Source organism: Lotus japonicus, chromosome 4, assembly GCF_012489685.1.
Source record: "Lotus japonicus ecotype B-129 chromosome 4, LjGifu_v1.2".
Classification (NCBI taxonomy): domain Eukaryota; kingdom Viridiplantae; phylum Streptophyta; class Magnoliopsida; order Fabales; family Fabaceae; genus Lotus; species Lotus japonicus.
The window spans coordinates 52497006-52520838 of NC_080044.1; the positions used below are offsets into that span (position 1 = coordinate 52497006).

General features: G+C 36.8%; 3 protein-coding genes across 3 annotated transcripts; 1 reads left to right on the forward strand and 2 right to left on the reverse strand.

Annotated features, from left to right (window-relative positions):
• Positions 1–14261: 14261 nt before the first annotated feature.
• LOC130712930 (uncharacterized) lies at positions 14262–15062 on the reverse strand. The gene has a single exon (XM_057562740.1). It carries the CDS (start codon positions 15060–15062, stop codon positions 14262–14264), a length of 801 nt encoding a protein of 266 aa, XP_057418723.1.
• A 1176-nt stretch (positions 15063–16238) lies between these two features.
• On the forward strand, positions 16239–20223 carry LOC130712000 (E3 ubiquitin-protein ligase At1g12760-like). Its single transcript, XM_057561818.1, has 5 exons — positions 16239–17020; positions 18118–18237; positions 18408–18544; positions 19250–19407; positions 19798–20223. The coding sequence occupies exons 1-5, from the start codon at positions 16485–16487 to the stop codon at positions 19969–19971; spliced, it is 1125 nt and encodes a 374-aa protein (XP_057417801.1). The 5' UTR covers positions 16239–16484; the 3' UTR covers positions 19972–20223.
• Positions 20224–21696: 1473 nt separating this feature from the next.
• LOC130715683 (uncharacterized) lies at positions 21697–23420 on the reverse strand. Its single transcript, XM_057565798.1, has 3 exons — positions 23163–23420; positions 22952–23053; positions 21697–22873 (listed from the first exon to the last, which is right to left on the reverse strand). The coding sequence occupies exons 1-3, from the start codon at positions 23196–23198 to the stop codon at positions 21947–21949; spliced, it is 1065 nt and encodes a 354-aa protein (XP_057421781.1). The 5' UTR covers positions 23199–23420; the 3' UTR covers positions 21697–21946.
• Between the last annotated feature and the right edge of the window lie 413 nt (positions 23421–23833).

Here is a 23833-nt window from a genome sequence, read left to right on the forward strand (position 1 = left end):
TCCCAAAATCTCGTCACTAGTATGGCATAACTCTCTCGTTTCCTCACACTATAACGTATAATAGATATATGTATAATTGCACAATAAAGTCAGTACAATCCAGCAAAACATGGCACATATATCAACCGATCCTATGATTAACTACTTAGCACGTATAGCATGTGAATCAATCAATAGCAATAACCAAACAATAACACATATGTCGGCTGAAGCCCCAGAATTCGGAGACACACGTCTCTATTGATTAACAACGGCCTAAGCCTCAGAAAACATTTTCCAGGTAAGTCGAAATTATCGACGCCTAAGTCATTAACTAGCAAGGTAAGTTTCCTTCACCTCTAGGTTTTCCAGCTTCACACAACAGGGTTTCTCCACTTACTTTTCCTAAAGCTCCAAAGGTTTACTCCGTCGAACCTTTGAGAAAAAACATAGAAGAATTCAACCAAATCAAGTCAGAACTAACCAAACAATAATTACTAACATTGGAAGAAGCATTATAAGCTCCAGAGTACGATAACCTAACACGAGAAGACGAGTTTTCGCGAAAAGAGAAATTTTCTCCCCCTAGGAGGAACTCTCGGTCGTGCACACACAATTGTGTTCTAACACTTTTTCTTCGGTCAAACTTGATTCCTAGGTTATCATGGGTCGTATCTAGGGTAAATTAAAGCTCTGAAAAATTATCAGGTCGAAAACTAAAATAGGGACAATTTGGTCAAGGTTTTTAGCTCAGAATTTCAAAGTTGGAATTTTGAAAAATAAATTTGATGAGGTTGTGACTAACGAAGTTTATGACAACTAATCCTACTGACGATAAGCTCAGTCGAGAGTTTTTGATCCAAAAAGCGAAACATCAGCATAAAAATGGGTATTTGAGAAGTTTTGAATTCCTACGACGATCCGGGAAGAATCGGCAGAGTATTTGTGATGTATAAATGGTAGGGATGAAGTTTAGAAAGAAGAATCGAGTTATTTGGACAGTTTTGCATAAAGCTCAAAAATTTGAGCACAGAAAGACATTCCTCGATGCCTACGTATAGTATCCATACCTCGATGCCTACGTATAGTAACTAACAGTGCGACGATCAGTCAAGAAACGACGAAAATCACTTCTCCCCTCCTCTCCTCTCAAGCTCGCGGGTTTGATGGTGGAATGGTGATGAGAATTTTGATTTTTCATGCTATTTATAGGAAATGGAAAACACAGGAAAATGAAAATTTCGCGATTCCGACTTTTCTTGTACATTCCTTTGTGAATTTTAAGTGAGAATCTGACGACAAAATTCCAGAACTGAAAACAGGTTTCTTGGAATTAAAGTAATCGATTCAATAACAGTATAAATTGATTTAACCCGAAAAACTACTTTTTGCAGTTGATATCGGATGAAGAAACTTCCTTCTGAAGAATGGTTGGAAACATCGTAGGAAATAAGTCACCGTGTATGGAAACTTCGTTAGAAGCTCCGAATATAAAAAGTCTTCATCTAGTGTTCATTTTAAGGTTCTTGAGTCGTTAGAATCTTAGTTTCGGCAAACTTCCGAGTAATGAAATCGATAGTGCGTACAGTCCAGGGTTTCGTGTCGAAACACTTGTCATGGAAAGGAATAAGAGAAATTCTTATATTCCTTTGTAGATTTTGAATTTCGCTTCTACAGTGCTTTAAGAGCAAATTAGGCCTTTACTAACGCTTTCGCCCTAAGACGGAAGTGAATAATGCTCGTGCTATAACCTATAGCGACTATAGTACTATTTTTAGTCATTTCCTGAACTTTCTTCTTCATTAAGTCATTAAAACCAGTGAACACTCGTTCAGGTTTCCTTCACGATACAGCGAACCTAATCATGAATAGAAATTTATTTATTTATTTCTATAATTAAAATTTAGGGTCTCTGTAAGACCCAAGTTTTTAAGTTTAGAATAAGTGGAAGAGATTTCCATTTACGACTAGGCTTAATGTATCGTGAAGGAAAAACCTGAACAAGAGTTTATCGAAAGGAATAAATTTGTGAAGGAGAAAGTTCAGGAAAAGTCTAAGGATTTCATCAAAGTCGATAAAAGGTATAGCACGATCGATATACGCTTGAACCTAGGGCAGAAACCCTAGTAAATAGCTAGTTTTCACTTAAAGGCACGATGGAAATTAATTCCAAAAATCTTCAGAGAAAAGTTAGAACTTCTCTTATTCCTTATACGACAAGCGTTTCAAGGCGAAACTCTAGGATCTACGAACGTCCGATTCCAATCATTGGAAGTTTGCCGAAACTAAAACCCTGATAGTTCAAGAACCCTAAAACCAACCGACGATGAAGACTTTTTCTATTCGGAGCTTCAAATGAAGATTCCACACGCGTACACCCATTTCTCCTGATGTTCCCCATCTTTCTTCAGAAGGAAGTTTTCTATTCCGGCATCCACTGTAAAAAGTAACTTATCGGGTAAAATAGTTTTACACCGACTTTGTAGTAGTCACCTAAAATACAAGGAGATCTCTTTTTAGTTTTGGGATTACGTCGCCAAAACCTATCTTAGAATTCACGGAGAACGAAGCCGGAAAAATCTGAATCGCGAAACTTTCATTTTCCCGCGTTTTTTCATCCTCTATATAGCAAGCCTCGAAAACCAAAAATCATACTGATATTTCTTTGAAGAATTAGATGATTCAGCGGGGAGAATATCGTGTCTAAAATATCGGGATCGCTCTTATATTTTTATCTTAACTCTATGAGTTAAATCCTCCGATATCTAAACTAATTTGTACCGGTTTACAAAATATCTATTCATCTTTATCCAATCTTTGATAAATATCTATTCATCTTTATCCAATCTTTGATAAATATCTATTCATCCTTATCCAATCTTTACAAAATATCTTCCATTTCATTCACTATATATAGGTTGTTGTAGCTTGAAAAATGAAAAACAAAAACCTCACAAAACACACACACACAACCCGCGGCCACAAGAGGAGAAGGAGGAGAAGAGTTTTTTCGCCGATTCTTGCCTGATCGTTCCATAGTTCGTTGCTACGCGTAGGTGTCAAGGTACTTATGCTAATTTTTACTCTGATCGTAATTTCTGCCGCTTTTCTCTATGCTTTTCTGTGCTCTAAGTTTTGAGCTTTTTGCAAAACTATCCAAATAACTTCATCTTTCTATCTAAACATTTTCCCTGCGTGCCCCTGAGCATGTTTAGCGGATTACATTTCGCCGATTCTCGCCGAATTGCCGCCGAGTTTTCAATTCTGCTCATAATACCCTTTTTGGCTAAAGTTCCAACCTTTGGGCTTAAAACCCTCGACTGAGCTTAGCGTTAGTAAGATTAGTCGCCATAATCATCGTTGGTATCGACCCCATCTAATTTGTTTTTCGAAATTATGATTTTGAGTTTCCGAGCTAAAAATATTGACCAAAATACCCCTACGATAGTTTTCGATTCGATAAATTTTATGAGAGTTTCCTTGGCCTAGATATCGCCTAAGAATACCTAGGAATCGATTTAGATCGAAGAAAAAGTTCGGAAACCCTACTTTACATAGTGGCCGAAACCTATTGCTTAGGGTACCGTGTCGAAAAATAATTTTTGGGTCTCTATGACCTGAGCCATTGCGTAGCTCTTTCGATTGTCGAAATTTTGGCGATGGTTTCGTGTCATTCCGAGTTCTGTAGCTCGAGTTATGCTCGTTTTAGCGAACGAGGTTCTGTCGTCTATCCATGCTTAAATATTGTACTCTGAAGCTTCTTAAGCTTTTTCTAACGCTAGTTAGTATTGTTTTGACCGAACTGACTTGTTTTGATTGACTTTCGCTTCGTTGCTCAAAGATTCGTTTGGAGGAACACTTGGAGCAGGAAAAGAGGATTGTGAAGGAGCCTTGCTTGAACACACTGGACGAGTTCGAGGTTAGGGCAACTTACTTACTAGCTATTTGCATTGTAGGCGTCGATAACTTCGACTTGAATATTGCTTGATATTGAAGATTGCATTGATATGTTGATAATTGACTCGCATGCTTAATTGTTAAATGGTTATCTATAGGCTATGTGATTATTTGTTCACATGATATTTGGACTATATTGATTATATTGTGTCTTTCTATTACGCACTTGAATTGCTGACTATATTGTATATACCGTGCAATTGTGCGAATGAGTGAGGAACGTCAAGATAGTGGATAACGGGTAGTTATGCCAGACTCCTGACGAGTTTTTGGATAAAGTTTGATGGGACGGACCGAGGTTCGTACCCTATTATTGTTTTATGGATCGAGACCTTCTCAAAGGAAAATTGAGTTTGAAAATGATATTGGAAAAACCCCATTTGAAGTCACGTAAGAACTTGGGTTGTTCTGTCTAAGGCAAGAAGGGCTTTTAATGAGGCATTGTGCCCGGCCAGCTTACCTGGGAACTTCTCGGGCCATTACTTGGGTGATGATGGACCTTTTGTTTTGAGACCTTCTCCAGGGAATCATTGGAATTATGGGATCTTTGAAACTAATAGGATTAGAGACGAAACTTAAACAATTTCATAATGAACCTCCATAATGTATTAAACAACCTCAAAACCCTTAATATAATGATAAAAGACTCAGACGAAAGTTTAGGGCTTGAACATTAAGTTTTGAAAATGAGAAGTGTCGTCGGATCTAGGTTTCTGGGGAAACCATTGTGCGTTGGCACTTTGCTCGATGAGCAAGTTTTATTGGTTGGCCAATCCAAGGGATAAGCCGGGGAACTAGTCAGTTCTGAGTATGTTGATACTCTTTTGCTCGTGGAGCAGTTTGTTTGGCCATCGAGATGGTGCGCCATGGTAAGTTGAAAGGTCACTGAGTGCGAGATGCATTCTTTTGCTCGTTGAGCAGTTTGGTTGGCCATCGAGACGGTGAGCCCAAGTGACTAGGAAAGTTACCAAATGCGATTAGCACTTCTTTGTTTACCTTAGGGTATTGTAGAGACAATGTACTTTAGCTAGACACGCGTACCTTGGTGAGGACGATTCGTTGTTTGGCTAACCATATTGCATTCATGCATACATTTCTTGGAAAGTGTGCTGCTTTCCGAAGGACGATCTCAGATCGGACTTCATTGGAGCGAGATGCTTCACAGGAGCGTGCAGCTTCATAGGAGCGAGATGCTTCATAGGAGTGTGCTGCTTTACAGGAGCGAGATGCTTCATAAAAGCGAGATGCTTCATAAAAGCCAGATGCTTTATAGGAGCGAGATGCTTCATAAAAGCGAGATGCTTTAGCGGAGCGAGATGCTTCGGGTCATCATGAGGGTGACATTTTATCCGGATCATCTTTTGAGCATGACATTGCATTGGCATACCATGCACTTAACTATATTCGTTGATATATTGCTTATCGAGTTTTCGAGATATAACTTATTGAATTTTTGAGATATTGAATGTTGAATTGTTATTAGAAATCTGATAACATGTTATGTATATACCTTAGGGTAGACGATACAAAACTTATATGTATATATATAACATATATATATATACCCCTTTATTCATCACATGTTGCTTGTATTATCTATTATATTCCGTGAGTTGACCCTAGCGCCTTGGCTTTGTGTGTATGGTTGTGTTTGGGCGGTCGGCCTGCTGCCAGACGTCCAACAGCTGATTCAAGATGGTTCGTCGTTCGGGGAGGATCCTGAGCGCAATGACTACTACTGAGCCTTCGACGTCGACCCGGACTTCATGCATGATCGGATGAGGGTCGATGTTAGGAGTATATTATATGGGGGATTGTTTTCACAGCTCTGATTGTCATTTCTCATTTTGGGGCAGGGTAGGTCCCCGACTATTAGCTTTTGTGTGGTTCTCTTCCAGGAGGATCACAGGGAGTTTGTCAGGCATAGAAAGTCTTTCGAAGGCCGTTTGGGGCTGACTCATCTTCTTGAAAACTGTATTCACAAAACTCATGGCTCTGACCATGGGATGTACTTATTCGCCTGCGGGCACTATCCCCAATTACTTTATGTTTATTATCTTTGGGTTGAGTCTTCATTATGTTAAGTCTTCTATTTGAAAAGAAAACGAAAAAAAATATTTACGCATTTTCCGCACTATTGATTTAAAGTCACTAAAGTGGCACCACCGAAATCGGGGTGTTACAGTCTCACACCCGCAACTCAAATGAAAACGCACCCCACCCTGGTCCAAACATAACTGAAAAACCAGTCATCCAACACCTCACGTTGTCTCGAATCACCCCGTCTCCACTCATCTGACTTCGCTCTAGAACCCAACTGTCATCAGTGCACAACGTGACCCATCCATTATCAAGAGGTGGAGTGCTCACCTTCAACAACCCCAAGCCTGAAACTATACTGTGTCTGCTTGCACTTGACGAAGCACGACCGCAATTGGCCAAGGAGCTTGCTCAAACACATAGTTGTTCCGCTACTTCCATAAATTCCAAACAACCGCACAAAATAAGGCATTATGCGCCACTTATAGATTAGCTGACATCCACTGGCGAGTCATTGCTGCACCAGAAACATGAGGCAAACACTGCATAAACCGTCTCCAAACGTTCACAGGCCCAGGACAAGTTCTCACTAGGTGATCTATATTCTTCTCTGATCCTTGGCATCGTGGGTAAACTGTCGTCGTCGACAAGATGAAGCGTTGCCGACACTTATTCATGGGCACCGCGTCTCGCACCATTACCAGAGGAAGAATCTGACTTTCTCCGGAGCAGAACACTTCCAAACCAGTCCCCAAATTCGAGACTCTGATGCCCCATCCTCCGTAAGCAGCTGATATACAGATGTTGTCGAATATCTACCATCATTAGCTTCCTTCCACAACACCTTATCATCCCCGGTTGGTAACGCAGGTACCTACCTGCACATGCACAATATGTTCCTTGATCTGGTCTGGAAGTTGTGTGTAAAGCACACTGAAGTCCCACGCCCCACTACGCCAAATGTCAGCCACATATAGATTTGTATTGGTAATTTGCACAAACGGTACCCTCTCAGCTAGAATTGCTATCTCCAACCAATTCTAAATACCAGAACGACGATGCTCCCGCTTCCAAGCGTGCCCCATAGCCATGAGCACCCCTCCGCACTTGCGCCGTCAACACCGAATCTGAATTGACATACCGTTGTGCCAGAACTTACACCCCTAATTTATCCCTCTCGTGCAACATGTTGTGGAATAATTTCCATAGAAGGCCCTCATTATTTTGTCGCGCAAGACGTAATCCCAAACCCCATTTTGCCTTCGGTCGTGTTACCTCATCCCATGAAACCAAGTTCCAACTCCTTGTGTGCTCGCCCTTTGCCCAAATGCACCAGCGAACCATTTGGTCCACATGTTCACACATTGACTCTGTCAACCAGAGAGACTGCATATCATACACCGGAATAGAGGCTCACACAGATCTCGCCAAGCAAAGTTTGTCTGCTTTATTCAAAAGCTTCCCCTTCCATGATGCTAACCTGGTATTCACCATGTCAGTTATCGGGGAAAAATTCTCCTTAGTAACCCTCCCTTTCAAGAGAGGTAATCCAAGGTATTTCCCTAAATTGCTAGTCCGCGAGATCCCTGATATAGCAGAAAGCTCATGTTGTCTCCTCTGGTCAACATTGGTAGAACATAACATCCAAGACTTATCCAAATTCACCTTCATTCCTGATGCATCACATAAGTCCTGTAAAGTATTTGTCACCATCTGAATTTGCACCTTAGAGGCTTGGCGAAACAGTAAAACATCATGAGCAAAGAATAGGTGAGAGATCCATATACCCTCCTTTGTTATACGCACTGACTTCCACAAACCCTCCTCCACATGACGCTAAATCTGAATCGTACGCCATTTAATAGTGAGAGTTTTACCAAATTATTAATATAATAATAAAATTCAAAATATTAATATGGAGGCAGATGAGGAGTATACATATTTATTTATATTGACTATAATGAACAAATATTTTCACAAAATATATAAAACAATAAAACATTATAATTAAGAAATATTTTTTCAAAAAAATCAATTATTAATATCGTTCATAGCTTTTAAAATAACTTTTATTCAAATTACAAATGCTAAAATATTTAATAATGAATTATTATTTAATAATATTTTAGGAAAGTATGAATTTACTTAAATAATTATTTAATTAGGTAAAAATAGTTAATTAAATATATGGGTCAATGGTTGGTTTACATTTTTAAGTTTAAATAACACCTTGCGCGTTAGAATGTTACTTACTTGAGATTGGTATGTCTTGGTGGTTTATATATCTAGAGAGAAGAACAAAGAATCAGATTTTCTGGCTTGTTTAGCTTTTAGGGAGGGCACCACCCGTCAAGTTTGAAGGCTTCCACCTTCGTTGACTATAGCGTTGTTGTACTTGGATGCAATGATGTAATTCTTTGTGCTCTTTTAATTTTCATCTTTGTAATAAAAAATAATAATAACATCTACAACTGAACTGAAAGTATTCTAAAGTCATTTTAATAATATCAACTATATTGTTTTTTCTAATAAAACAGTTTGTTGAAAATAAAGATAATATGTGAACAACTTTCTCATAAAGGCATTTACAAAGATGATCATACAGGACCCAAACAATGTCATCCCTGTTGGAAATGTTAGGAAGATAGCTGCGCCGTTGACGAACCACTGCCTTGAAAGCAAAAATTCCGGCAGACCTCCGGTGCAATCTATTGTCGGGTTTGCTCCCCAAGGTTAACACAGCCACATGCAGGGTACTGTGCACTCAGAACCTACACATGTTGGAGTCTCTACAACAATGCTCGGAATTCTCAAAGAGAGGAAGATCTATTCTATTTTCTATCATCACTTGTTCTCATCCATTTTCTTCTACCCAAGACACAAGTCGTGCTTCCCTTTTAAATAGTCTAACTCCACTCTTATCAAATTAAAACATAATAAAGTTTGTTATAAAACTGTGCATATTACAAAATCAATACAAAGGAAACCGAAAGAAACCTTTAAATCTCAATTAATGTTTTTAACTAGGATAGTGTAACGGAAAAGAAATCAAAATAATTTTCTTGGTGTTATTATTCCAACAATCCCCCACTAATGACAACCAAGAAAGAGATAATTTTTCTGAGCAAAGAAAGTTAATATTTGTGCTTAAGTGTTAATGTCTGAAGGATTGAATTAACACGTAGTGAAGTGAGGCAACAACTTTTGTCAAAAGAGTGAACGAATCTTGAACTAGTTTGACTTGGTTGGAACCACCACTACACACACCATAACTTTAAAATGTAGAGACTCTGCGATAGAATATTAAAGTCATTTTCCGAACCTTGGGATACATGTGAGCGTTTTAGAAAGATTGCCCAAGTCTTTCATAGATGGAGGCTTTTACCATCTCACTCACATATTTATTCACATAAATTTTAAATGCGTCTCATAAGCATTTAAGTGCGTCTCACAAAGCACTTTCATACATGTCTACTGTGAATAAATGCATCTCATAAGCATTTAAGTGCGCCTCATAAAGCACTTTCACACATGTCAATTGTGAATAAACTTCATTTTATAATCTTATTTGAAAGTAAGTCAAGTGCGTCTCAAAAGCACTTTATCCTAGATACATCAAGTGCGTCTCAATAGTACCACCACAAATGACTATGCATCTCTTTCAAAAACAACATTACCTCGCGTCATAGGGATGAGAATGTAATGCATAAGAATAATCATATGGCTTAGTTTGACCAACAAAATGGGTATCCACCATACTTTCTTCTTTCCCAAGGCTTAAGCCACATCCCCCTCGACGTATCCAAGACAACTTTCTTGGTAAATCCTTTAGCAAGAAGATCAACAAAACTATTTTCTCTTCTTACATACTTAAGAAAAAACAAACAATTCTTAATCAACTTCTTAGCAACATATATGACATGTATATGTCTTTTCTCTCTATTTCAAGTCTCGTCATTGTCAACTTCGCTTGCTTCTTGTGAATCAAAAGCACAAGCACAAGCACAAATTAAATCCTTCATAAGACTCAAGACATCTCAATTCAATTATCATATTATCATTCAAGATTAAGAATTCATAGGCAAGAACATAACATCATGAGCATAACCAATGAAGCAATATGCCTTAGCACCAATACTCTTTCTCTTAACATTTGGTATTCCTACTTTAGTCAAATACCCCCACAATTTAATGATTTTCAAGCATAAGAAAAATCATTTCTACAATCCTTAAACAGTTTTCACAATTTCATCAGAAACTGTGTTAAGAATACAACAAACATATAAGAATTGAGTAACATAGCGTTCATCAATTTTCCCTTAACCTATTTTCTTTCCGCTATGTCATTTTGTTGTGTTATAGTCAAATCAAGCTATATTAATGACTAACACAAGATTATATCAACTTATCAAACTTAACGACATATAATCAAATACCCGTATTTGGACATTGTCAACTTTTTGTTAAGCCAAGGAAGACAAATTTCAAGGCTTTATAATATATATAGCTTTTGTAAATATTCATAAAGGAGTTTGAAAATACCAAAGGACATGAATATTATGAAAGATCATCATCTTTACATAATTATTCTACTTTCAACAACGTATCAACATAATGTTCTACTTGCTTCTCACTAAAACAATTTTTGACTTCATCCACCAATAAAGGTTGGAACTCATGTTATACATGTTAATAAAAACATGATATCATTATGATAGAGCACATATGAAGCAATCTCATTTTGATCTATTTAGATCTATCATACACTATTCCTTCCATGCTTTACAAGTTAAAGATTGAAAGTGTTATGTCCATAAATTAAACACGTATACAAAATCAATTTTGTCACTGTGTTGTTAACTAAATCAGATTCGCCTAACTTTAAGAATATGTACATATACATTTTGGGCATAACTTTAAGAATATGTACATATACATTTTGGGCATTATAGGGTGATCGAGCCTGATTAAGGATCACCTCCAATATCATAATTTCATGTTGCAATCTCAAGGAGTCATGAAATTGATAATGTCTTCAAATACACTATTTGTAATACTCAGCCTTATTGCCATATAGACTATATATAGTTCGAGCCCTTGCAATTGTAAAACAGAAAGCGAAGAGAAACACTTACATCGAAGCATAGTTTCACATGCATGCCTTTACCCAAGGCCATTTTCTCATCATGGTAGCGACACTTACACGCATGCCTTAAAAGACAAGGTCTTCATGTGTACGAGAAGAATCTCCACAAGATCACAAATTGCTCTTCCATGGATTCCATCGGTCGAAGCAGTCACACAAAAAGGAAAGAAAATGAACATAATTAAAACACATTTTCCATCTTCTCATTCTTAACATTTGAATCATTTTAGGAAAGAAACAGAGAGATACTTATCTTTCAAGTCATTTGCTTCTCCGCTTCCTAATTTTGTTGAGCATCACCATCAATACCAACAAGAGTAAAAATAAATTTTTTCTTTCAAATTGTTGGAAATATTAGGAAGATAGCTGCGCCGTGGACGAACCACTGCCTTGAAAGCAAAAATTCCGGCAGACCTCCGGTGCAATCTATTGTCGGGGGTTTGCTCCCCAAGGTTAACACAGCCACATGCAAGGTACTGTGCACTCAGAACCTACACATGTTGGAGTATCTACAACAATGCTCAGAATTCTCAAAGAGAGGAAAAATCTATTCTATTTTCTATCATCACTTGTTCTCATCCATTTTCTTCTACCCAAGACACAAGTCGTGCTTCCCTTTTAAATAGTCTAACTCCACTCTTATCAAATTAAAACATAATAAAGTTTGTTATAAAATTGTGCATATTACAAAATCAATACAAAGGAAACCGAAAGAAACCTTTAAATCTCAATTAATGTGTTTAACTAGGATAGTCTAACGGAAAAGAAATCAAAATAATTTTCTTGGTGTTATTATTCCAACAATCCCTACCACAAGCTTGATTAGCTAAATAATCTGCAAAAACATTTCCTTGTCTCAATATATGAATCACCCCAATACAATTAACTAGAAACATTAAATAATTAATGTGGTTAAACTCTTGCAGAAGCTTCAAATGTTGTTCATCACCATTCAACGTCCACCCCAACCAAAGAATAATCGCTCTCTATTATAGCATTTGAAAATTGAATTTATGGCAAAACAACAAAACATGTAGAGTGGATTGAACTTCCGCCTCGTATCCCCGTAAATAGCTTGATGCCTTTGCAAAATAACTTATAACCTTACCACTATAGTTTCTCAAAACATCACCAAATAACTTATTCCCAGGTTTCCCTTAGACGCCTCTACATTGAATTTCGAAAAAAAAACGGAGGCGGAACCCAACATATGTTCTTACGAATAGGTATGTGTCTCAAAATGTTAATGCACTCAAAACTTGCAACGATCCATGCTATACAAAAAATTTGTCCAGTACCCTTTTATCCACCAAAACAGTTGAACTAAATGCAAGTCCCAAATGCTTGTCAAGTTTTGCTCACAAACTGCCCCCACTTTGCCAAAAAGGCTACCACATACTCCCTCCGGTCCTATTTACAAGCATGAAAGAGAAGAAAAATCTTGGTCATTTTTATAAGAACCAAATGAAAGTTTGAGCTATATTAATTAATTTTTTCCAATGATGCCCTTATTAATTCTAACTTGTAAAATGTGTCTCATTAATTATTCTCTCTCTTTCCCACTTTTCAACACTAATAACAAAGGGTAATTTTGGAAGTTTATTTTGATTTAAGACAAATTTAATGCATTTTATCTAGTTTAACTACATTTCTTAAACTATGTGAATTTTTTTTGTTGCTTATAAATAGGACCGGAGGGAGTAATTAGTTGAATTAAAATTATTACTCCCATTGGTCCACAATTGCAAACAAATTGGTGTTTTGGTGGTCCATTATATAAGAAAAAAGCTTTGTTTTTAGAGTGTGTTAAATATTAATTTCCAAAAAAAAAATTATTTAGAAAGTACTCCACTTTTCTATGTACAAGAAACATTTAATCTTTTCACTTTCCCATGTATAAGAAACATTTGATCCCTCTACTTTTTCACGTACTTTAATTACAACTCTTATTATAAGTACATCTATACTAGAATACTCTTCATCAACTTGAATAAATGGAATTGCTTCAACCAAAGGATAAAGAAAAAGTGAAACGTCACTTTGATTTGAACAAGTTGCATGCTGCTGCTGATGAAGATTTGAAAAAGTTACAATCTTGAAATTGTTGAAGACTAGGATGATAGTGAGATGGAGGATAACTGCAGAAAGCCTTTCATTAGAAAAACTGGGAAAGTTATAGTTCAATCATCTTCTAGTGGTTCTAAGCAACTAGGGCATTCTAAAGATTGTGGTTGTTCAACTTCAAGTGTTTCTAAGAGTGAGAAGCTTATTGACCTTAACAGACATCCAGAGGAAGATGATGATCCAGTTAAAAGTTTGCTGAAGATATATTTAGATCACTACTAAGTAGCGCTTATTTTTCCGGTCTCCTTCTTTTGTAATGGTGTTGGTTAACTTTTTGTTTGTGCTACTTCTATAATGGTTTTTGATCCAAGTTAAAAGGTTGCTGAAGGTAAGGTTGTTTTGTTTTGTGTTTTGCTTCATGCATTTTTGTTTCCACGGTTATTTGAATTAGTCTTTCTCTCATCTCCACATTTTAAGGTTCACCTGTGAGAGAATATGGAAACTCAACGAAAAATTATTTCTGTCAAAGTGTATTCTCTACCTTCATTCATTCATCTATACCATATTTATACAACAATCAAAAGACACAAGGCAAAGGTTTTGGCAAAACTAAACCTGCCACTAAAATTGTTGACATCTTCTAACTAACTACTGCCAATACTAGTGGCACGTTCTAGCTACAGCACAAGTAAACTATCATTCTAACAATTAACAAGTCTTCTAACATCACTGTGACCTCTCATTGTTGGGTTTTCAATTTTGTTGACTCAATTTATTTTAGGAAAAAAAGGTGAGAGGTGTATTGATTGAACATTGACTTGACGATGATAACCTCTGCAACGATGATAAAGCTGGGATTTAAATACCCAGTAAAGTCATACAACTAGAAAAAGACAGAAACAGTAAGTGACAAGGAAAATAAACTAGGAATGAAACTAACAACAAACAAATGAGCAATAATGTAAAGGAAAACCAATGAAACGTAAGACAGACAGGACCCCAACATTATGCTCAAGAAGCATTTACATTTTCTATATATTGGGTGACTTAATTCAATCAGTAAAGGATCACAGTCTTATTGATTTTGTATTCCGACTTGGTTAGATAGTGAATCTTTCTTCATATGAGGAACTTTGTACTTGTTACTTCCCTTGACCTTCATTATTTCTATCATGCATGATTGAAGTGTTAAGAAAATTTTATCCGATTGTATAGAAGAAAATTCATAGAATGCTTTTTCAACCATGCTAATAATATCATCAATTGACTTCATCACATGCTTTTGTTGTAGAGTCTGAATGACATTGAAGAAACCCAAGTCCAATATATTTAAGTCAAGAGAGTTTGATGGTTGGCAAATAAGTTGAATGTCAAATTCACCTTCACTTGTTGCTTTGCGAAAATCTTCATCATTTTGGTTGATATGAGATCTTGCATTATCCTGCTGTATGAAAATTGTGTCCCCTACATCTTCAATTGGCCATGAATTCTTAATGCCAGGTAAAACCTTGTCAATTAAGTACATCTTGTTTACCTCTCTAGTCAAAGAAATTATGGGTTTCTTTTCCATTGTCCCAGCCCCTCTATTGACACTACTCCTATTGGCCAGCTGTTCATACACGAATGGATATAGACCAATCTTCCCTGAGAATGACACATTTCTTTCATTATCAAGTCGTGGTCGAGTCACCGCAGCTAAGAACATAACTTTGGGTACAAAATTTTTATTTTTACATGTTTTGTGACCATCATCTTCACCCACAAGCAAATAATAATTGATGTTTTTTGTAATATAAAACCACTTCTCATCAATGAAGACAACATTATAGAAGGATTTAAACCTTGAATTATGAGGTATGCTGTTATCATCAAGCATTGACAAACAATATTTTAAAAGCGGATGAAGTGCACTAGAATGACGTCGTATAACTCCGGTCTTTTTCAACCTTATCAGTGCTGTCTTATTAGTACGCAAAGCATTAGCGAAAAATCGAAGTGTTGTCCGCTTTAATAATGAAACTTCACGTATTTTTGTATAATGTTAGCTAGAACTCTTTTCCTTCCACAGTTACGTGTTTTCTTATGACAAGGATCACCCGTTTCTTTTGCTCGTTTCCAAATACGATAAATCACACTCGTATGAACATTGTAAGGTGTCATCAATGATTAAAGGTTGTGTAGATAACGGTGATTTTGGAAACAAAATTATGTTTCAGCTTTGTTAATTGAGAACAGATGTTTCTATGTTATTTCTTGTTATGTGAAATATTTGGTTTTTTTGCTTATATTGTGAACCGGAGGGAGTATTATTTATTAAATAGCTTGCCGACATGTCTCACTCTTGAAGGCCTGAAGCTTCACGAAAATACAACTCATGTTGCCACATGTACCAACAAAAACACAAAAACAAAAATGGGCAACGTAATGGACATCATTTCCTTTAGTTTTAAGCGGGAAATAAAAAGACACCATATACTTGTTCATTAAATTTTTTTTTCTCTTACTTTTATTTTTTATTTGACGGATATAAATTCATTTGAAAAATTATAAGAATTACTTTCTTTCAATTTCAAACTTTAAATTTGTATCATTATTACTCTTATGGAAGATTATCATTACTTTAAATTTGTATCATTACTCTTATAATTAGGGATGAAGGAAGTAATTAATTACAATTCACTAATTAATGTTTTGTTTTAGATTTCATTGTGAAATAATATATGTAGTGAATATTTTTTATATAAAAACGTTGTAGAATATTAATTTCCCTTTTATATATTTCAATATACCATTTTATTAATATTAAGTATTAACTACTAAGAACTTAAAGAAGACTAATTTAAAAATTAAAAATAGTAATAAAAAATTTAGAAAAAGAAAATAAAAACTAATATTAATATTTTCTCTTAATCAAATCAAAAAATGATTTTCTCTTTAATAAAGTATCTATGAAGATTAATTATGATATTAAAAAAAATTGAGGAATAAATTCACAAAAGTAGTAAAAGATATGAGAACCCAAATCACACAACATAAAAATGGAGACAACCAAAAAAGGAAGAGACTAAGCAATCAAAAGTGTAGTCAAGAAGAAAAACATAATCACCAGAACGACACCGTACGAAGACAACCAAAAAGGAAGCAAATCACTCTCCAATTCTCCAATCTTAATTTCCCTTTTCCGACACTTCCATATTCCATATTCCAATTCCTTGTTCGATTTTTTCCGACCTGCAAACGAATCACCGTCGATTTCAAACAACTAGATTCAGATATCCTGAACCTGCTCACAATAATCATGGCGACCACGAGGTCCCCGGAGGACGCCGCCGCCGATCCAACGCCGTTGATCGGGAGGACGTCCTCCGACGAGTCGAACTCCGGCCGGAGACTCAACCGCCGTCCGAGTCTCCGACAGGCGGCGCGGTTCCTGAGGCAGGCGAGTGGGAGGAGGATGATGCGCGAGCCGTCGATGGTGGTGAGGGAGACTGCGGCGGAGCAGTTGGAAGAACGGCAGAGCGATTGGGCGTATTCGAAGCCTGTTGTGGTTCTTGATATTCTCTGGAACTTTGTTTTTGTTGTTGCGGCCGCTACGGTGTTGGTTTTGAGCCGGAGTGAGACGCCGAGTACGCCTCTCAGGTTGTGGATTTTGGGGTACGCTTTGCAGTGTGTGGTCCATGTTGTCTGCGTTTGTGTTGAGTTTCGGAAGCGGAGGCGGCGGCGGGAACAGCCCGACGGTGAAGCCGTTGGGGGGAGTGGAGATTTGAGCTCCGGTTCATTGGATGGTTCTGGGAATTATGCGAATTTGGGGCAGTTTGAGGACCCTGGTACAAGGTGAATCTCTATAGCATGGTCTTTGAAATTACAAAATTTTGGGATGCCAATGAAAAATTTGCTTGTGCTTTGAGTTTTCCACTTTTACTCATATTAATTATGTTAGCACTGAACTAGAATAAGCATGGAATTCCAGTTGCTGTAATATCAAGGTAGTTGATATTACAGAAAATTGTGGATAAGATGCAGTCACAATTCACAATTGAGATTGTGGTGATTACTGAAGTCATGACATTGCTGTCATAACAGTGATTTAAAACCTTAAGAGTAATTTGATGGCTGATAGGAAAGAATACTCATTTTTTCACACTACTGATTCCTAGATCACTTGTATACTCCCTGTTTCACCTTACAAGAGTGGTGGTGTAGAGGTAGTAGTGTAAGACGTTGTGTGAAGAAAATTGTTTTCGATGTGAAATTGAGGTTGCTTTGAGCGGTTTGAGCCGTATTATTAGGGTTAGGGATAGTGTAGATTTCTATTATTGGTTTTAACTTTTAAGGAACCTACATGGTTTCATTTCATATATTTCCACAATGTGATAAGGCTGCATTGAGCTTATTGAAGTTTCATGATATATTCCGTCTAACTGAACATATTTTTGGGATGTGCATGTGATGTTGGTGGCTGCCCATCACACCCTTGTGCTTCTAGTCCTATTAAGCAAAAGGTAGCTAGTGAATTGAATATCCTAGCAAACCATCAATCCATATTTGTAAGAGCTACATGGAAATTTCAGGTTTCTTAACAGTGAAGGAAATTTTTTTGACGGTTCAATATATCAAATCCTTTTAAGTCTGAAGATATCTAAATTCTAAACTGTCTCAAAATGGTTTGCGTGTTTAAAATGATGTTATAGCTTTAATTGGGGAAAAAGATGATAAAGGGTGTCTGTGTCATGTGATAAAGACCTAATTTATCCTGTACTTCGCTATTTTTACTCAATTTCTCAAAGCACAGGTGGAATTGTGTAAGTATATGTACCTGTAGATTCTCAAAGCTTTTGATTTTTAAACCACAACCGGTGTAGTGACCAACTGTAAATCAGCTTTCAGCCTATTTATCCTTATGTTATGCGTATGTTTGTCTTTCCAAGCAGTATGGCAAAACATTTGGAATCAGCCAACACAATGTTCTCTTTTATTTGGTGGGTCATTGGATTCTATTGGGTTTCAGCTGATGGTCAAACTTTGGCCCAAGATTCTCCTCAACTTTACTGGTTTGTTCTCCTCTCCCTCTCCTGCTCTCTCTCTCACACCACCCCTAGACGGAAGGACGGGCGCAATTTGTTTATATATCTATTATTATATTTATATAATTTTATTTTCATTTTTTGGAATCTACTTTAATTTAGTCTATTAATTTTGACAAAATATACTTGCTTTGCAGGTTATGTATAGTCTTCCTGGGTTTTGATGTCTTCTTCGTTGTTTTCTGCATTGCCCTGGCATGCATCATTGGTATTGCTGTTTGCTGTTGTCTTCCGTGTATCATTGCACTTCTATATGCAGTTGCAGACCAGGCAAGTCACGATCATTACTGGTTCTTGTTTGAGTTAGTGTGGATATATGTATCTTGTGCCTCAAGTTAGTATTTGTTTCTTAAAAATTGACTCTACTTAGCAGCATTTACTGAGTATTATATGAAAACGATAGAATTTATGTAAAGTCTGACAAAAATTCTGATGAACTCTGAAGCTTGTGATGCAAAATTTGTCTTTTTGTTAATCTTTAACTAATTTTTATACGTTTGCATGGATGATATGGATGGTGGCATGCCCTGCTGTGGAGTAAATGGTAAGCTTCTTAGGTTGATCTGTTGGGAACACCTTGGAGACGGAAACTGTTTTTGAGCTAATATCCCTTAGGTTTTATAAAGGTTGATGATGAGGTGAACTATAACATATTATACTTCTTATGACGAAGGTTGTGACCTGTCCTCTTTTGTTTTCTTCGGAGATAACTTTCTTTATTATGATATTTGTATGCTTCATTCAGGTTTACGTTTTTTACCTTCTAGGATCTGTGAAAAGTAGTAAATGTTGTCATATGATTAGCTTTCCTACGACTTGGTACATTGTGAATGTATAGCTAGTTATTGGGTGTTTGAGTGGACATGATGATGATGACTGATAGCTTGAGAGTGTTTAATTGAGATATGTTTTGTAATATAATAATTGTCCTGATCCTTGCCTTTCTCTCCTTTTTGGGGGGGTCTAAAAAATCAGGAAGGGGCATCGCAGGAAGACATTGAGCAGTTGTCAAAATTCAAATTCCAAAGAAAAAGTAATGAGAAACTTGCTGGTGACACAGAAGGACCTGTTGGTGGAATAATGACTGAATGCCATTCTGATTCGCCAACTGAACATATGCTTTCTGCTGAGGATGCGGTATGTTCTCCAATTATGTTCTGCCCTCATCTCAGTGGTCTTTTTGCTCTCTCTGTTGCTAAATATCATTTCAATACATTGAAAAGAGAAATCCGTGTATGCTTTAGACACTGGATTCACTATCACCTGTAACTGAGTCAGAGGCATGTTTTGAACTCATTCTCCAGTGGAGAGAATGTAATATGTATATATTTTAATTGCATTTGTTCTTGGCCTTCCATCCATATTTCTTTCTGGGCCTTTCTGGACTTTTGCTATTTCATTTTACATGGGGAGGGATTTGACATGATGCTTCAAACAAGAGAGATAATTATGATATGTTAATAATTGAAAAAACTGGTTGCATCTCTGTTCTGCTTATCTGATTTTTTTTTTGGTTGCCAACTGTAGGAATGTTGCATTTGCCTATCTGCTTATGACGATGGGGTTGAATTACGACAACTTCCTTGCGGTCACCATTTTCACTGTGCCTGCGTGGACAAATGGCTGTGTATGAATGCTACTTGCCCCCTCTGCAAGTATAACATCTTGAAAAGTAGCAGCCTTGGTCAGGAGGAAGTGTAGAAAATGTAAGAAAAGTTTCCAGCTACCATGTTGGAGAGTTTTCATACTCTCTTGGCTCGCAGTATCATAGGCACAGCTTGTCAATATACCTTAATACAAGCCTTGGTAGTTGTTGTTGCTGCTGCTGTGTGCTTGTTTATCTTGTAGTGATAGTTCTTTCGATTATTCTTAGTTATCTGGCTTCTAAATATCTGTTTATTTTACACCGGCAATAAATATCTTGAGGCTATGCGATTGTCAATATTTTTATCATCATCATCATCATCATAATTGCTCTGTGAGAGGTATATGATTTTCGAATCCAATTTCTAGTTTATGTGAGCTTCTCAATTGAGTTATGGTTTCAACATTACAAAGAAGTCCTTGTATTGTTCATAAAAATGTTAGATAAGATAGCTTCTGACCATGTTAACATGTATTAATTGTTCAGAAGTTCCATAGTTATTATAAAATGTTCCAATTTATTTTTTTCCCTATAAATACTTATTAATAAGTTTATCCAAACCATCTGTGACTGTTAATTTGCTGAGTCTATTTAATGCTGCACAATGAGACCAACATAATAAGTGGCTACAAGCTGAATCTAAGGAAGAACTGGATTGTGCTGAATCACAGAAGTACTAGTTATGGCTTTGCGCACATTTACTATCTCAGGTATGAACGTTCTGGACAACATTCAAATGATTCGGCTTTCATATGCTAGAGACAGTACTCAATAAATAATCTGAAAATCTTGAGTATATTTCAGGGAGGGATTTACAGAATCATTAATTAGATGAAAATTTATTAGAAGTAACAATAAACGAAAGGTGGTCGATTGAAAAATTTGTTAAATTATGTGCTTTTTTTTATCGAGTGTTATGTTGATTAATTTAAGATGACTTCAGTCAAAAGGGGGGTTTACGAAGAAGAGAAGTTTTCCCCCCTTTCAGATACTGGAAGAGGAGAAAGGTCACAATTTTAAGGCACACCTTCATTGACCTTTAACCATCATGTTTCAAGGTCACTCCTGCGCAAACCAAAGTCACCACCCCCATCATATTATTCAATTTCTAAATGACAACTCCTTGGCCTTCACCCTGCTCACAAGTTGCTAACACGTCTTGGTCCACGCTAGCATGCATTTCCTATTTTAACAAATCTGAATCATGATGCTGAAACACATAAGAATAAGGATTCTTGAACATACTGATGCAGTGGCATACAATGGACATACGCGGTGCAGAGTAAAATTTTTTGACAGTTTATAAGCTCCACCGATCGCCACAAAGTTTGTGTTTTGTTACATTTCATGTTTGGTGGCGGTTCACGTACCGGAGCTCAACCGAAAAAACATGGCAACACCACTCATAAAAAGTTTTGGACACCCAGGACGGCAGGACCACTTGGGTTTGTATTTTGTGACTCGAAGTTGTTGGAATCTAAGGATTTGGTATGGCTAAGCATAATAGAGCACAAAAAACAGAATAATTTAAGTCAAGGGTGGCTGCTCAATTAGCAATCATCCAAGTTTTTAAAACTTGGGGTGTAGCAATAATAGAACCAACCTTCAATCATGGAGCTACATTACTTTCTGAGTTATGGTCATATTATTATAAACACTTCCAAGCTAGATTAACTGTTAGGAAAATTGGTTTTGACTGCAAAAAGCCAAAAACTAAGCAAAGATCACAATATTAATAAGTAGAAAATACAAACCATCCAAATGATCAGGAATACACATGCTTCAAAACCAGGAATAAGTGTTTTTCTCTTTATACGGGCTAAAGCATTTATTCAATCTACAAAGTGAGTCAGTAAAATTCACAGCTTTAAGGAGAGCTCATGATACAATTAAGACATTGACAAATTGCTATGCAGTTTCAAAGCCTGTCAAATAATAACAAACAAGTACTCATGGTATCTGTATATCCCCGTTCCGAACATGTTTGACTCGATACTTGTAGTGCACTAGAAAACAAATACTCAGTGTCACTCAACCATTGACCTGGGATGTGGAGGAATCAAAAGATTTCTTTCTCACCAAGAGGCAAGTGATGATTCTTGAAGGGTTGGAATGTGTGTTCTCTACACAACACACCACAAAATCAGGCCTGTGAAGGCCAAGATGTAGGCTATCCTTTCCCACAACCAATGCAGAAGCATCAAGCAGAACATGCCAATAGTTCCTATGAGCCTCTGAAACCCAATGCATTGTCCCATTCACATCTGCTTCATAAGCAAATAACCCTTTTGGGGTGATCTTACACTTCCTCCTAAAGTTCTGGCTTAGCTGAGACCCTCTGATCCTTAAATCTAGCCATGTCTTCGGAGCTGCGATAACCTTAGATTCCTTAAAAGAAGCAAATTCCTTGATATAGTCCTCTTGTTCACCAAGAATTGTCATGTAGTAGTTCCCCTTAACAAAAGGGTAACTTTCCCCCACCAACATCATAGCATCCTTGTGACTTGGAGTGAAGAGAACCAGGTACTCATCATCAGGCAACCCACAATGCCTCAAAACCTTGTTTTGGGCTTGGATTTCTGGGATTGAGATGAAACTTCCATGAAACGACGATTTCTCAGTGAATATATCCAATAATCTTGATGGCTCCAACTGGGTCCTGTCCATTTCAGGGAGATTACTGCCAAACAAAGGCTCCCTGCATGATCTTGGTGTTTTTCTCCTATCAGCTGACATGGGTTCTGAAGGCTCATCATTGATAATGAAACTAGACATGTCTATCGTTCCATTCCCATCTCCTTCAATGAGACCTGCATATTCTGGATACTTTGCTAGGGCATACTGTTGTACATACTCCATTTCTTTCTGTGTGATTGGACCTGACCATCTAAGATCGATGTCGCGGATAGTTGATATGGCTTCTGCTATGATGTGAGGAGGAATCATCCCATATGGTTTCTGTTTTGGTACCAATTAAGTCCATTGTTAAGTTTCAGTGGTACATAATAACAAACAAATAATGAGTCTGCAAATTACCTTAATGACTAAACTGTTTGATTTGGTATTCTCTGCAATTAATTTGTATATAGTTCCTACAGGAACATTCTGAGGGTGCTTCACTTCTCCTTCTTCCATTTCCTGAATAAGGTTTTCAATTGCTCAAGGTTTAGAGTTGAAATAAAAATAACAAATAACAAATAACAGCAAATATGAAGTGAAAATAAGCCTTGGATTTTCATTACTTTACCTCAGATCCTCTATGCTCCTTGCTGTTCATTACCATGTTAATATTTGTCTCCACCACTTTCAGAAACAAGAAATAGTTGTTTGCACAGTATTCTCCAGAATTATGCTTTGCACTTGTTATTGATTTTCAGACTAAACTAAACCATGATTAAAGAATATCAACTTGGCTTTGATTTATAACTCTTATCAATTTATGTAAAGAAAAAGTTAGGAGAAGAGTTTTGAGGTGAGGCTTTACAATTGCAATGGCATCACCTATTCGTTAATTGGTAATGTAACGTCACACTGGGAATTTTATATTTTGGATGGAAAATGACATTTCATAATATTGGTGAAAGTCAACTCAGCTGTGGCATCATGTTTGATTTCAAGGAAATCGTGCCATTGAATCTTTCAGCTAAAGAACACCATCTTTTTCTCCATAATGAATTCTAAAACCGAAAAATTACATGTATTAATTTTTCTTAATAATTGATTCAGACTTTAAAATTGATTGTAGAAAAACTTTTCAGTTTTTCTTTAATCACTGAGAAGTTAGTAGTTAACTTGTTGAAAAGGATTTTGAAGTATGAGTGTAAAACTATTAGCAGCTTCTAGACATTGGATGACATACCAGCAAAATCCTTGGACATAATTGGTTGGGAAAGAAAGTTGGTCTGGTAAAAACAGCTA

Bases quoted from the DNA above. Each gene is read 5' to 3' on its own strand.
- LOC130712000 (XM_057561818.1), top strand. From the start codon at position 16,485: ATGGCGACCACGAGGTCCCCGGAGGACGCCGCCGCCGATCCAACGCCG. The intron at 18,238-18,407 runs GTTTGTTCTCCT...CTTGCTTTGCAG, and splicing joins GATTCTCCTCAACTTTACTG to GTTATGTATAGTCTTCCTGG. The intron at 19,408-19,797 runs GTATGTTCTCCA...TGCCAACTGTAG, and splicing joins TGCTTTCTGCTGAGGATGCG to GAATGTTGCATTTGCCTATC.
- LOC130712930 (XM_057562740.1), bottom strand. From the start codon at position 15,062: ATGCTTGATGATAACAGCATACCTCATAATTCAAGGTTTAAATCCTTC.
- LOC130715683 (XM_057565798.1), bottom strand. From the start codon at position 23,198: ATGGTAATGAACAGCAAGGAGCATAGAGGATCTGAG. The intron at 23,054-23,162 runs GTAAAGTAATGA...AACCTTATTCAG, and splicing joins AGGAGCATAGAGGATCTGAG to GAAATGGAAGAAGGAGAAGT. The intron at 22,874-22,951 runs GTAATTTGCAGA...GTACCAAAACAG, and splicing joins CAAACAGTTTAGTCATTAAG to AAACCATATGGGATGATTCC.